Here is a 15,365-nt window from a genome sequence, read left to right as displayed (position 1 = left end):
GCTTCGACACGCAAGCCATGGATAATTATCGACTCAGTCCAGCAGTCGACCGATAGGCTCATGTCGATCCATCACGTGGGCATGACATCCTTCATCAACCAACTGTTTGCACTTGTCTTGCAACCCAGATGAGTCCTATATCGAACGACCGGAAGCCAGGTGTCGCTGTTATTAAACCTAGGAAACCCGCCTATGGTTCTGTCATGAATGAGCTGGGTTTCCCTGTTTTTTCTGCTGATGTCCTGTCCAAGATTACTGTCAAAGCTGTACCTGTTGTTGCTCCAACTGATCCACACAATGAAACTGGTGTGTTCCTATTATACTAGTCCATTTATGGATAATGAGTTGTGTACTGTTGATGTTCAAACAGACCATCTTCAAGATCCATACACTGGATCTGATGGTTCAACCCTTCTAGCAGTGAATTGAGCTTACTTTTGCTGCTATTACATGCTCTTGAAAAATCTTGAACCTGTTCAGAATGGATAGAACTCAGAGGACATGATATATCCATAATGTTTTTGATCAAGCTTGAATTGGATGTGGTTGCATTCGTATGTAGCTAATTTAGATTTGATGTTGCAGCAATTTACAGATCTGTCTTATCGCCCAATGAGCTCTTGGTTACCATTCCAAACATGCGTACTATGCATGAAGTCTTTGAAGAGAGTGTCAAAAGACATCCAAACCTTCCTGCATTGGGCACTCGTTATGCTTCTGTACATCCGTCCACTGGTGCTGTTACTTGGGGACCGTATGTGTTTGAAACTTATGCACAGGTGGTTTCTAAAGACTGTTGTTGACTTGTCCAAATCGAGTACTTTTGAATACTCATCCATGATCAATATATTTGTCCATGCAAACTTTAGGTTGCCAAGAAGCGTGATCATTTGGCTTACGGTATCCAACACATTTACACTAATGTAATCAAGGAATCTGCTGAAAAGTGGAATCTGGGTATTTTCTCGGTAAGATTTATCATTGCGTGCATTTATGCTATGCATATAACAAGCTGTATCTAATGATCCGTCTGTTTTGTATGACATGCCTACTGGCTGAATAGTCCAACCGTGCCGAATGGGTTATTGCTGATCTGGCTGCCCAAGCCTTCAGCGTTGCAGTTGTTGCCCTCTACGACACTCTTGGCGCAGATACTTCAGAATACATTCTTAATCATGCTGATGTCTCTGTTGTGGTTGCATCCATTGACAAGGTGCCTCTACTTTTGTCACTAGCACACAAAACCAAACTCAAGGCAATTATTGCGTTGGATTCAATTCCTTCCGTGTCTACTTTGGGATCCGTTACAAACCCATTTCAATTTGCAAAAATTTGGGCCAAAGAAAAGGGAATCGAGTTGTATTCATTCAATGAAGTAATGGATCTTGGCATTAAGCATCCCATACCATTTCGCTTACCTTCAGAAGAAGATGTATTCTGTCTGTGCTACACTTCAGGTAATGACGTAGTGCCGATTTATTGATTTGCATATTTGATGGGTAGCCATTTTACTCATAAATCTGATTAGGAACTACTGGAAATCCAAAGGGTGCTGTTCTGTCGCATAAAAATATGATTGCTGTATTGCGTGGCAACTTTACTCAATTTTCCATTGATGCGACCGATGTTCATATTTCATACCTTCCACTGGCACATATCTTTGAACGATGTGTGGTTTCCACCATGCTAGCTGGTGCTGGATCTATTGGGTTTTACCGTGGCGATGGTAAGCATTTTATTTTAGCGCTTGAAAATATATAAACCACTGATGAATATTGTATTGATGCATACATTGTATCGACCTTGAATAGTGACTCTGCTTATGGAGGATATTGGTGTGCTCCACCCGACTATTTTCCCATCTGTACCACGTCTTCTTAATCGGATTTATGATCGCATAACCGACCAGGCACTGCATTCTGGATCTGCACTCAAAACGGCTCTTTTTCAGCGTGCACTTGATGCCAAACTTGAAAATATCCGAAATGATAAAGTCTTGACTCACTTTTTCTGGGATTCGGTTGTGTTTAGCAAACTCAAGGCATTACTTGGCGGCCGTGTTCGGCTAATTGTATCTGCCAGTGCACCCATAAACGGTGATGTGCTCGAGTTTCTTCGAGTTGCATTCAGCTGTCAGGTTTTGGAAGCTTATGGACAGACCGAATGCACTGGTTTATTCACCACAACATGGCCCAATGACTTTAGCAAAGACAATGTTGGTCCAGTCGCTGTAACGTAAGTCTGCGTGTATATCTACAACTATGAATTTAAAAATACGTTTGGTAGTTTTTAATAACGGATTACTATATTTAGTTCCGAGTTGAAGCTCGTGTCTGTTCCAGAGATGAACTATCATGCTAAAGATCTCAAGGGTGAGATCTGGATTCGTGGTCCAAGTGTATTCAAAGGTTATCACAAGGATGTTGCCAAGACCAAGGAAGCTCTGACAGATGATGGATGGCTGCTGACGGGTGATATTGGCATGCTTGATTCCAAAGGACGCTTGTCAATTGTTGACAGAAAAAAAAACATTTTTAAGCTTTCTCAGGGAGAATATATTGCTCCAGAAAAGGTATTGCTTTGGTATTACTACTTGGTTGGAATTTAGGAAGCCAAACTGTCTCTAAAAGCCTGTTTTGATGTTGCGCTGAAATTCAGCTCGAGAGTACTTTTCTCAAGAGCAGCTTTGTTGCACAGATATATGTTCACGGTGATTCACTGCAAAACGAGCTGGTTGCCATAGTTGTTCCGAATCCTGAAACTGCAGTCAAGTGGGGAATTTCCAATGGTGTACTTCCTACAGACACATCAACTGATGTTGCTCGTCAACCAGGACAGCCTTCTCATCCAGCTACAATCCAAGTATGCAAATCTTTGGCATTACGTAACGTTATTTTGGAAGACTTGATTGCTGTTGGAAAACTTGACAAGCTTCGCGGATTTGAATTTGTTCGAGCCATTTATATCGAGCCAGATATGTTTTCAGCCGAATCTGGACTGTTGACACCCACATTTAAACTCAAGCGCAACGAAGCAGCGGTAAGACAATCAGTGATGACTGTTCTTGTTGATTCATTAATGTACAGCAATTTTGGGACAAATTGACTATTTTGCAAATGCTAATTAAACCCGATATTCTTGATTTTGTACAAATATGCATTGTCTGATTTGCAAAATTCGATCGAGTAATCAGATCAAATACCGCCCCGAGTTGGATCAGCTTTATCAAGAGCGAGCTACTGCTACCAAGTCCACACAAGCAAAGCTTTAGTTCATTTGAATAAAATACGATTTCGGCTGCTGAATCTTTGGTTTATCAATCACTATTGCAAGTCAAAATGACAGATTTACATTCGATATTTGTTGAATTGGGTTTATTGGCTGACCAAGCATAGTCTTGAAATAGTAGGCTATATTGCTTTGAATAGATTTTGAGCATCTCAGGTCGGATGATTTGGTCAACAACATTGAGCGCACATATGGGGTATACCCCTCATAGAAAAAGCAATACCGTTTTAAAGCACTTTTAAAATGGCTTGTTTCATCAGTACTAACCCTTGTTACAATCAAGTGCGTTGTTGGCTTATGATCATAACAGTGGGCTTTGATGACTGGAGTGCCAATACTTGCAAGTCTACATCACCGCCATATTCGCGTAAAATAGAATATTTGTATCTATAACTGTCGTTTTGAAAAATATGGAATCTGCTTGGCATCAAGGATCTGCCAGTCTAGATTCCATCCTTTCAAATTCTATTAAACTTTACTCTTCAACTCTTATTTTCAAGATCAAACTTTTTGGACCTTGTCTGTTTATATTTGTTCTGACTGTAACATTCACTCTGCTGGAGACTATTAAGAATTCCAGTCCATTGCTAAAATGTACGGCTCTGTGTTTCTATCTAGTTATTTTGCTGCAGAAAACTAATTGGCTCTTATTCTAGTCATTCCCCAACCATGACCAATGTTCAATTCGTTCCATTCACAGCTGTAGAAAATCGCCCATCCTCGCGCTCGTCTTTCCAAGATATTTTTGATTGCTATGCCAGAACTGAAAGTAGCAGTGGTATTTACAACCACACTTGCTCAACTATACAGCCTGAACTAAAAAGCATGTCATCAGCTCTTACTCTGGTCGACGAGTGTTCTATTTCAAATGTTCGGTGTGTTGCAAACTCCACGAGCCGTGAGAGGTTCAATCAGCTTCTTTGTGCGAGTTCCAAAGGTTTGTTGTTTGGTCTGCATTGGAGCTTATCTGATAATTCAAAATAGAAGCCTTTTAAGCCGTATTCACGTAAAATGGAACACGCTTATCTATCTTGCAGTCATTGCTTCTATTTTGCTTTGGAATAAGCAATGCTTAATATTTTGTGCTTTCCTACTACAAATTGACTCGCTGCTTCAATTGGCACTCTCATTTTTTCAAACACAATGTTCATCATATGATGCTCAAACTACAGTTTATAAGATTGCCCTCATTTGGCATGGCCATGCATTGTACACTCACCAAATATTGGTTCGATGCTTTCAAACTTCTAATCACAAGTTTGTTCGCGCTCTAGTTCAAGTGAACAGAGATTGCATATCTTGAGAGTGCTGTTGTTTCCATGGCAATCGCCACAAGAAACCCCAGCCAACTAGAGTTCAGGACACAATGTTGTCCAGTAAATTGGCACCAGTCATTTCATGAAACTGGCGGTTTATTATACACCAACACTCTCAGTGCTTCATTTACGTGAATATAGCTGTGATAGTAGCCCTATTCCATTCCTTGCTTTCCGTCATCATCACCCTTTAGCTCGTCCAATTGTGAATTGTTGAGCGCACCACTCAAATATATTCAACATTTCCAGCAACAGTGCTTTTAACCGCAAACTTTTACTTGTTAATCTATTCACATCTCAAGGTGCATATCGTCCAGCAAAGCACTACGGTCGCAGAACTGCTAATTCGTTCAACAAAGTCCTGGGCCATACATCAAACAGCGTTGAAACAACTGCGGAAAATTTGCTCAATAAGCATCTGAGCAATATCATATCCAAACCCGATACCGCATCTATTGGTAAGCAGTTGTTTTCTCAATTAGTATGCATGGGGATAAAGGCTATATCTATTCATTCCACCCTAGATTCGAGCACATTTTCTTTTTATTGCTGCTGTGAACAGAATCTAGGGCTACACAGCCAGCCAATGCTTTGTAGTTTGAATACTTTTGCAACACTATTCCAACTCGTCTGAATCTTAATTCTTCTTGATGGCAAATTGTGTGGCCTCTAATACTATAGACGAGCACGAGCTAGACAACAGTCAGATAATGCTGGCCAAACAAGCATTCTACTTTTTAGAGCAATCAGCGCACGCTTCAAAAAACAAGCAGCTTACGCAATCGCAGTCTAGTATCATCACGATGACTAGCGCTGAGCCTACATACTCGGCAGGAGACAAGAAGATGGATGAGCTTCTTGCTTCATATATTTCTCTGCGGCTGCATGTTCCTCGAAATGATCAAACAGCCTTTTCAAAAACTCCGACAAGTGTTGCTGGTGATGCAGTTGTGCCTGAGCCTGGACATATGCGGCGTCAATCGTCGTTATCGCCTACATCTTATCACGCACATAACCAATATGCCACTACCGATCAAAAAAAATCTCTAAAGCCCAGCACGATTGCGTTGCAAGCACCAACAAGGATGATTTCTAAGCAATACGACTGCTCATTGGCAACTTTAGATGAACACGGCTCAATCCAAGGAGAAATGCTTGTAGACAGAAATCTGTATACCTTGAATCAACACAGTAGCCCTACTTGTAATAATCAAGGATCTAGTGAAATGCCTGCGAGCAGGCACTTGCGACGAATGGAAAGTGACAGCACCATATCCACTGCCATCTCTAAGCATGATTATTCTTTCAAGTTAGCCAACAAGGCCAACAGATATGCTCCCATTACGACTTACTCGAACCAACCCACTCAATTTAGAAATGAGCAGGCATTATGGGATAGCAAGGAAGATGACGATACAGCATCGAACATATCGTTTCAAGAGCGTGATTATTATGGTCCTCAAATGACACCCCAGTTAAAGAATGAGATAACGCACTTTGATGCACAGGTATTGCTGGCTGAAGTGCTATTGGTTATTTATACATTTCTTGATGTCTCTGGTTCATATGCACGGGGTATGCGACCCACCGGATTTATGAGTTTTTCCAGCAAGAGCAGTAGAATATATTCTCAGCTTGCTTTGAAATCAAAAGAATCTGTTGCATCTTTAAAGTCTGAACAAGGCTCGACAGTGTACAACAAGGATAGATGCACCAAGATGTTTACTGACTATGAAGCAACATCGTGTGCAAATTCCGAGATTTTACAAAAGCCTCAAAAGAGATCATCGGCGATGAAAAGATTTTCTGGTGTTGCCAACCAGATCAAATCACAAGTGTCGTCTTTTTTCTACAACAGGCCTTTATCAATTCATCCTCATTTCGATTTTTCAAATGCGGCGTATCATCCAATTAGATCGAGTTCTGCTGCAAGTACAAATGCCGACAGTCCAGTTGATGGTGCAAACCGTACAACCCAAAGTCTCAAAATCTTGTCAAATGCAGAATCTACTGACCCAGCTTTGCTTACAGAGCTGTATCAAGAAGCCTCTATTAGGTATAGCCATCTCAAGGCGACATTGGGGACAGTGAGATTTGCTACCGTACAGCAATTGAAGACTCGAGATGATTTAGGCTATTTCAGCGAGAGAGGTACTCATTTGTGCAACCCGATGCTCCTCCAGCATCTCTCCTCTAATGATATTTCGTGGATGAATAATACTATCCAGTCCCTCTCGTCAGATGCGTTCGTGGATCTATTTTTTGATGTTGTGGTTGCCGACTTTAGTTTCCCAGATGCATTGGAAAAGTACTGCACTAAACGATAAATGGCAGATATGTCAAACACCATGATTGGGTTGCACCTTGGCTTTGTGCTAGCTCATTTAGGAATAATTAATTGGCTTGCTTTAATGATTAATGTGGTTTGCGTTGAATTTCCATGTCAGCTCTTGGTTCATTTGAGGTGCACATTTTTTGAATAAAGCGTAGTTGTAAACACTCGGCAATTCGTTTTATGTGAATACGACGGCAAGTTGTGAGCCAAACAAGCCATCTACTATTCTGTGATTAAATCACTCGTCTTGTCTACTTGCAACGAGTCTTCAACCACGTGTGTTAGCGGTCAATGCCAGCCGCAATGATTTTGACTCCGCTTGTCTGGAATCCAAATCGCAACTCCGACTTGCTATCTGAACAAAACCTCGTTTCGATTTCTTTCGAGTTTCATTCAAGATGTTGGGCCATGCTAGTACTGCTAACCAGGATCTAAACTCGAATCAACTACAGATAGCTTTAGCATCTCAGTTACATGATAAAACCACCTACACATTGCCCATTCATCAACATGACTTGTCTTCATTATCCTGTCACCATACCGTAAAACGCATTCAAAATGCATCTTTAACCCCTCATATACAGCCCTCTGCTATACCTCAAGATTCGCTGTTCCCAAATGTGCCCAACTACCGTATTGTGGCTGCTCTTGGAAGGTAAAGCTTAATCAAGACCTATCATGGTGTTTATTACCAAATTAAAATGGTATCTTGAACATCAAGTATACTGCATCTATAATAGACTTGTGTGTACTAGTTGAATACTATTTTTGACTTTACACACTTGTTCAGCCATAATCTCCATTCTGGCTTGAATCAATGCTGAATCTATTGATATCATTATTTCAAGTATTTGGCCCAACTGTATTTAAACTCATCATGATTTTATCGGTTCTTCATAAAATCTTAATAGAGGTGCATTCAGTACCGTATACAAGGCTAACAACATCACAAATGGTCATACTGTGGCACTCAAGTTGATCAATAAAGCTCCCTTGTCTCCTACACAGGTACAATTGATGGCATGTTTTTGATCAATGATTTGGATATATTTTCATAATCACCTTGGCGTATCATGCCACCACCATTACTACCGTGTTGATTTGTTGTTGATTACAGCCGTGTTCACGTAATATGGAACGCTTGTATTTATCTTGCATTATCTCTTGCTCTGAAATAAGCAGTGATTGACTGTTCGTTGTGCATTCTTGGTGGAGATTGCCTTTTAATCGTCATTCTCAATTATTTTTCAAAACATAACGCCTATCATGATGCACACAAACTATAGGTTTGATCCTGCCTTTTCTTCTCTTTTGGTGTAGCCATACATTGTGCAATTACCAAATTCATTGAAATTCAGATACTGGATTTGACTGTTCTGATGTGTGATTGACTGAAGCTGTGGTGCAAACATTTCAGTTTTCTATACAAAATGTGCACAAAGGTCAGTGAACTAAAAGTTCAGGACAGTGCTGCCCAGTATAGAGTATAACAACCAATCTTGTGAAATAATTGGTGCCATCAAATTATTTAATGTCGCACTTTACGTGGATATGGCTGTAATGCATGGAAACCATTGTTTTATTTGCAAGTGCCATGAATGTGATGTCTTAAATTCTGCAATTCGGTGGCTTGATATCTTCAATTGGATGAATACTTTGCGCAATTCTATTGTAATTAATATTTGAATATTTGAATAGGAAACGGCCATTCATAGAGAAACCCTGCTACTTGGAAGCCTGTCGCATCCCAATCTTATCCGACTTCTTGACTACCATGACTCTCCGCAATACCTAACGATTGTTACAGAACTCATTGAAGGAGGCGAGCTTTTTCACAAACTTGTTGCGATGGGATCTATGCCCGAGCACTCGACACGATTTATTATGAAGCAGGTCGCTTTGGGCATCAAGTACTTGCATCTTGAACGAGGCATTGTTCATCGTGATATCAAGCTTGAAAATCTACTGTATGTGCCATATGATCCACAGAGTGGTGTTGAGGATTTATCTGGTTGTGGTATCACTCATGTCAAGATTGCCGATTTTGGACTGGTATGTGATTTTCATGGCTTTAACTCGAGGTTATCTCCATAATGTCTGCTTTTTGATAGTTTAGAATATCCAAATCGGGAATACAGTAGTGAGGCTGATGTTTGCCGATTTGCATCCGTGCAAGGAAACAATGCAGCTTTAATTGATTAGCCAATTTAGTACTACTAAAAATGCTATACAAAATAGCATCAATCAATCAGCTTGGTTGATTGATGGCTAAGCAAACCAAGGAATGTGTTTGGATACTCCGTCTAATTCTGCAAACCATAGGTTTGCTATGAGATAGACTTGCTTGATACTTGACCCCTTTGTAAAAACTATGGGATATACAGATTCTACCAGTTTAAACCAAATATGTACTGTTACAAACAAGTAATAATACGGGTGCTTTTATGGTGGATAATCAAGGGACCTCGCATGTCTTTATTCCAAATACTTGATCTTTGGATACAACCTCCGCTGTAGTTGCGCTCTTTATTTCCTTTCTTGAATAACTATGGCATCATTGCTTGTTTATGTCAAATTTTCACATGGTTTTGCTGTTTGGCTAGACAAGATGTTGAAATATGCCTTTATATATCCATTGGTGCTGGATCTACTCAACCATTGCATGCCTTTTGACAAGGACATTGCCTTGATTTCAACCGATGCTATACCCTACAAAACAGCCGTAATTCCGCTTTCATTTGTAAAGGTGTGCACTCAGTTGAGCTTGCTTCCCTGCAGTGTCATTCAACCCTTTTTACTCAGTAGCAAACGCGATAGAATGACACTGGAAGTAGCACATTCCCTTGTTGTATAATCTGGGCTTAGCATGACTTGTGTTGGGAGTATTATGGAAAACATCAAATCATTCATTTACAGTGTAATTTGATGCTCAAGAATGTTTTGGATCAGACCATACAATAATAGTCTGCAGTTTTTGCTATTTTGCATTTATTTAAATTCCCTCCTTCCCCACTACCTTTTAGATTACTAATCTATCTTGCTACTCTTCCGACCCCTTTATTTCCCTCGACCTCTATCAGCTTAAACCTATTCATCCGGCGGTTTTCATTTAAGCTGAATATTTACTTGTATACTATTATAATAGGCTAAAGTAGTCTTCGATACTACTACTCAGACTCCTTGTGGCACATTTGAATATTCCGCTCCAGAAATTTTCAGGGACGAGTACTACTCCAAAAGCGTTGATTTGTGGGCTTTAGGCTGCGTTCTTTATACTTTACTTTGTGGATATCCGCCATTCTACGGTGAGAATCTCCAAGTATTAGCTAATAGAGTTCGCTACGGTAGGTTTCAATTTCAAAGCCCTTGGTGGGATTCAATTTCGTTCGAGGCCAAAAATTTGGTGTGCGGACTGCTGGAGGTTAATCCCAAAAAACGATTAGATATCCGTGCCTTTCTCCGCCATCCGTGGATGTTGGGCTACCATCAGCAGCAAAACCCCTATATTTCATCGGCATCTACTGGCCCACTTTCCTCTGCCAAAAGTGCTACTCTAGTGCCATCCACATACAATATATCTACTGCTAACGACATGTCTGTCGTTTCTGCTCCGGCCGATACTGCCATTTTAACTACTTTGCCCATCAGTGACATTACCGTTTCTGCACAAGGCATGACCAATACCGTGGCGCTTACCAGACCACGAGATACTACTGTATCAATGAGTGGTCTGTCTAATTTATTAAACATACCAAAACAGCAATATCACCCCGAGTGTGAAGTTGGTCGCACTGAGCCTGAAATCTTGGGTGGACAATCGTCGACTATAACTCCCTGGAACCCCCAAGCAGTTGATCGAGTGCATGACACATTTCTACCAATCGAAAATTCATCTGCAGTCAGTTCTGCTTCTTGCCATCATCTTCAACGTCCATTTGCCGTTGCACCGCTTCATGAATCTCAGCCAAGTTCATGTGTGGCTCCACTTCCCTCTCCATTACCCATGCCTGTTCCCTATACTATTCCCATATGTGAGCAGTCCGAGTCTCTAGCAGAAAGCAATGGATATTGGCCAGATCTGGATGGACAAATTTTATCCACTCCGATTGTGGCTTCTCCCGCGTTTACTTTTGCAAATCTTACGTCAGTACCATCCGCATATGCTACACAGTATGCAGAGTCAAAAGAAGCTTTATCTAGTACACCGGTGGTACCAACATTGCCACCACTGCATTTACCATTGGATTTATTACAGGCTGCAGCAGATGCATTGGCTACAGAGGTGCATCTACAAACCAAATCTACATCTTCGCATGCGTGCACTTGCACTGCTGCGTCTGATGTACAACAACATTGTATACATCATACTTATAATCATGCTAGTAATCTCTACGAAAATGGTTACTTTTGCACCCGTCAGCTTGGTACTTTAAAAGATCATGCTTCAGAATGTGCCTCTCCTACTCATGTCCTTGTAGATTCGCTCCACCAATGTTCCATCGATATGCCTCTAGCCACTCCCTTGACACCGGCTGCTCCAAACAATACTCCAGCATCTAGCATACATGGATTTCCACTAGAAATAGCTAATTCGATTCTTCAAAAGCAACATCAAAACACATCAACAGAACCATCATACTATTCATCTACTATTTTATCTGCGGCAGCTGCAATCTTATCACTTGCTGGGTCTCGACCCTCTGGTATCTTATCTTTGCGACCAACGTCCTCTGCGTCTACCATTGGTTCGTGCTCAGCCATGGATACTGCTCAAGATACATCGACTCTAGCTCCGTGCGAGTCTGCTTCTACAACAACAGCTTCAATTATATCAAGCAATGCAGAAATCTCGACACCACCGCCAGTCTTGACACGACAGGCAGCTAATGCACCCATGAAAATGTATCAGGAAATGTTTGAGATGGATGATGTGCAGTATGCTCATCAACACCATGATTCTCTTGATGCACACTCAGCCAATCCTATATTACAACCACTTAGTTCTCCATGTGTTCCAGGGATTTTGGCTGAATTAAAGTCCCCCGCTTTGTCTTGCCCGCCTATATCACCTTATATGAATCTATATAGTCCTGGTTCTTATCGCGATCCTGCGGTCTCTATCAGTCCGTCGGTCAAGCAGTCTGGTGCTGTATCAAGTATTTACGATACTCGGCTTTCTGCTGCAGTTTCATCAAAGCTGTCTGGTACAAAACGACAACCCGAATTTGGCTTGCGCCACAACCATGCCAATGGGTCTTTGTCTGGATCATGCTCTCCTGGATCTAACAACATTGGATTGGGCACTCGTCTTCCGCGTATATCTCGCCGTCAGGGAGGAAATCTTCTTTCTCCTGTAAGTGGTATGTCGGGACACCATAATGGCCAGTATCATTATTATTTGCAACCCCAACAGAATTCTGTGGTAAATCTTGGATTTAATCTAGACATGTCTGAAAGCTCTCTTTTGCTTCGAAGAAGACGTAAAAAGAGTGAGTCTGGCATTCGTGTAAATGACAATTTGAATACTACACCGGCTTCCTCTACTAGAATGCAGTTGGTTTCTCCAAAACCTACTGCTCAAGCGGCTTCTCATCAGGAGATACTGGATTCTGAGCTGGATGGAACCGGAAAGGTTGCTTGTGCAAGTACAGTCAAGGAGACTATTTCTAATCATAGCTATAGTCGATAGATTAATTGTGTTTTAACCTTGATATCTTTGAAAATACACTGTATATTCAGCCTTTTCAGCCCTCTTCATACCTTTATCTAGTTGTTTTTAGTCACTATTATTACCTTGTCTTTGGCTTTAAATCATCATTGCCTCTATATTATTTTAAACCCATATTGTTGTCTCAAATCGAGCTACTCATTTCAAATATGTTGTGAATCTTTGAAAACATCCCAAATGAATCTAATTTTGTTGATCTTCATTTATTAAAGTGATTGTGTATGTATAAGTATTTACAAAAAGTAAAAGTAATCATAAAATCTCGCTACCACCATTTGAATGAACAAACATATCCAAAGCACCTGGAGTAACATTCACTACCCGTTCCTCTTCTGTAATTTCATCAAGATGATTTGGTACACAACGTTTGATTCGCATAGCAAAAGGCTCACCCACTCTTAGTCCAACCAGCTTTAACAGTTCCTGCGATGACCTGATTCCAACTCCATCAACAGCAACAATCACGTCTCCATCTTTTAACCCACCGTCAGATGCTGGAGATTTGGCTTCTACGCTAGCTACCAGCACGCCAGAGGTGACATGAGGAAGAATCATGTTGGGTGTGTTTTGAAATGACGAGGTATAGTGGCTGTCTGGGTTGAGCTGAGATCGAACGTGTGGGGTTAAAGTGATCATTCTAATTCCAAGCCACGGTCGGGTGACTCGTCCGTCTACAACAAGCTGGTGAATCATATCCATGGCATTATCTACCCTAATAGCAAAACTGATTCCTTCGCTCTCTGCTCGTGTTGTGTTGATTCCTAATCGAATTGGTTAGTTTAAAACAGTCAGTATTGATCCAACACGGATACCTATAGTGTAGTATGATGGCATAGTATCAACTTACCAACCACTTGCCCATCAAGATTCACCAAGGGACCACCAGAACTACCAGAATGAACCACGCAATCGGTCTGAATATACTCCACTCGCGTATCCTTTGTGCCGATTTCTATGCTTCTGCGACTGCGCGAAGAAACTACACCCGCTGTGACAGTATTCTGTAATCCAAAAGGGCTGCCAATGGCAATCACCCAATCGCCAGGTCGCAGATGATGGTTTGTGCCTAATGGTATTAAATCCAATGGGTTAGAATTGATTCATGTTACACTAGGCAGAATAAGTATGACTTACCAAATTGAACGGGTTGCCATTTATGAGGAGATGAACGTGGTTGAATCCGAACGATTGCTAGGTCACTAAGTGTATCTAAACTATGTACCTTTGCTGGATATCGCAGACCATCAGCAGCAGTAACCCAGAGCTACCCATTCAAACTCAATCAGATCTTTAATCCATTCCAAACTCCATAAACTCCAATACTTACCTTGCTGTCTTCGTTCATATCAGCAACGACATGAGCGTTGGTCAATATCTTGCCATCTGTCGTTACAAAAAAACCAGAACCGGATGATACCAATGTTTTGTTTCCAAAAAACGACGTGACTTCAGTTTCAACTGAAAGGTTTACCACCGACTCGATCACTTTTTCGACTGCATCTGCAATAAATGCACCTCCAGATGTTGAAGACTTTCTGGAATGGGGCTGTGGGTTATGGTTAGGCTGCAATACCTGGTCGGAATGAACTGGTTCATGTATTGATGACGTATTGTACGCATTGACCTGTGATGGTGTCAATAATCTAGGCATTGTTTTAATAAAGGGTAAAGTCCATGAAGATGACAATGGCTCAGTGGATGTATTGGATATAGAATAAAGGTCTAGTTCAGTTTCTGGCTCAACAGCATTTTGATGTGATAAAGATAATCGTGCGATTGTTGGAGCAACAGGTGTGTTTTTTAATGAGTAGCTGTAGCCTGCCCATGCACCCAAACATAACCCAGCAACGAATGCACCAGAAACAATCCATATAGAAGTGAATGGCTTGAGCCTGCTATTAGAATAAAAACGCTTGTGGTGATGGGCTGAAGTTTGCAAGCCTCGCCAGCATAGAATAAACTCTGTTGACGACTGCCTAGTAATGGCCCATCGAGTCTGCAACAAAGGAGTAGTGATTGGTGGCAAAAGTAAAAAACTCTTGCGTAGAATATTCCTAGTAAAAGCCATGACCAAACTGCCGTAGCTGATGGTTAGTGGATTCAAGGTCAAATTATGATCCATGGTTTCAAGAATGCAAATTCTCGAATTGCAATATTCAATCTTGAAATGCTCAATCGTGCAGAATCCAGAATAATGGATGCTATTGTGAATTCTAATAAAAATTATCCAACAAGACTGTCTTGCAATGTTGAATCCAGATTAGAAATTCAGGTTGGTAACTTACAGCACAATCCATGGCTTTGTCAACATTGTGGTCAAGGCAATCTCGCATGGATTACAACCAAAATTTGGAATATGAAAAAGTTTCCATTGGCATGTTTCATGTACAAATACAATTTGAAAAAGACCACTAATGCTATATTTAAAAACTTTTTATGTGATTATAATAGATCGTATTATCTATGCGAGGCTTATAGTCATTGTTTCTATTTTGCTTTGGAATAGATAATGTTTGATATTCGTTGCGCTCTTTTACTAGAAATTTACAACTCTCGATCATCTTCAGATACAACGCACATCATATAATACAAACTATACACACTCATTTAATGTATCCTAAAAACAGATACATTCGCGTTCTAGTTTAAACAATAATTGTATATCCCAAAAGCATAACCATTGTCTCCATGCCAATCA

At 40.8% G+C, this 15,365-nt stretch overlaps 4 protein-coding genes across 4 annotated transcripts; 3 read left to right on the top strand and 1 right to left on the bottom strand.

Moving 5' to 3' along the window:
• Positions 1–135: 135 nt before the first annotated feature.
• On the top strand, positions 136–3,303 carry BATDEDRAFT_19355 (uncharacterized protein). Its single transcript, XM_006677756.1, has 9 exons — positions 136–306; positions 586–779; positions 870–968; positions 1,064–1,457; positions 1,529–1,726; positions 1,812–2,235; positions 2,314–2,572; positions 2,659–3,039; positions 3,194–3,303. The coding sequence occupies exons 1-9, from the start codon at positions 204–206 to the stop codon at positions 3,269–3,271; spliced, it is 2,130 nt and encodes a 709-aa protein (XP_006677819.1). The 5' UTR covers positions 136–203; the 3' UTR covers positions 3,272–3,303.
• Positions 3,304–5,407: 2,104 nt separating this feature from the next.
• On the top strand, positions 5,408–6,931 carry BATDEDRAFT_87647 (uncharacterized protein; the record flags this gene model as incomplete). Its single annotated transcript, XM_006678213.1, has 1 exon — positions 5,408–6,931. One exon carries the CDS (start codon positions 5,408–5,410, stop codon positions 6,929–6,931), a length of 1,524 nt encoding a protein of 507 aa, XP_006678276.1.
• Positions 6,932–7,348: 417 nt separating this feature from the next.
• BATDEDRAFT_16393 (uncharacterized protein) lies at positions 7,349–10,847 on the top strand (the record flags this gene model as incomplete). Its single annotated transcript, XM_006677728.1, has 4 exons — positions 7,349–7,594; positions 7,851–7,947; positions 8,638–8,991; positions 10,085–10,847. Coding segments are annotated over exons 3-4 (966 nt in total), but the record flags the coding sequence as incomplete, so codon positions are not given.
• Positions 10,848–12,919: 2,072 nt separating this feature from the next.
• Positions 12,920–14,318, bottom strand: BATDEDRAFT_24209 (uncharacterized protein; the record flags this gene model as incomplete). Its single annotated transcript, XM_006677872.1, has 4 exons — positions 12,920–13,428; positions 13,515–13,733; positions 13,802–13,931; positions 13,995–14,318. 4 exons carry the CDS (start codon positions 14,316–14,318, stop codon positions 12,920–12,922), a joined length of 1,182 nt encoding a protein of 393 aa, XP_006677935.1.
• Between the last annotated feature and the right edge of the window lie 1,047 nt (positions 14,319–15,365).

Source organism: Batrachochytrium dendrobatidis (genome assembly GCF_000203795.2).
Source record: "Batrachochytrium dendrobatidis JAM81 unplaced genomic scaffold BATDEscaffold_4, whole genome shotgun sequence".
NCBI classification, from domain to species: Eukaryota; Fungi; Chytridiomycota; class Chytridiomycetes; order Rhizophydiales; genus Batrachochytrium; species Batrachochytrium dendrobatidis.
Note: the sequence above shows the minus strand (reverse complement) of the source record. Positions and strands in the feature narration are given on the sequence as shown.

Excerpts from the sequence above, each read along its gene's own strand:
- BATDEDRAFT_19355 (XM_006677756.1), top strand. The coding sequence starts at position 204 with ATGAATGAGCTGGGTTTCCCTGTTTTTTCTGCTGATGTCCTGTCCAAG. Across the intron at positions 307-585 it reads TGATCCACACAATGAAACTG|CAATTTACAGATCTGTCTTA; the intron begins GTGTGTTCCTAT and ends TTGATGTTGCAG. Across the intron at positions 1,458-1,528 it reads CTGTCTGTGCTACACTTCAG|GAACTACTGGAAATCCAAAG; the intron begins GTAATGACGTAG and ends AAATCTGATTAG.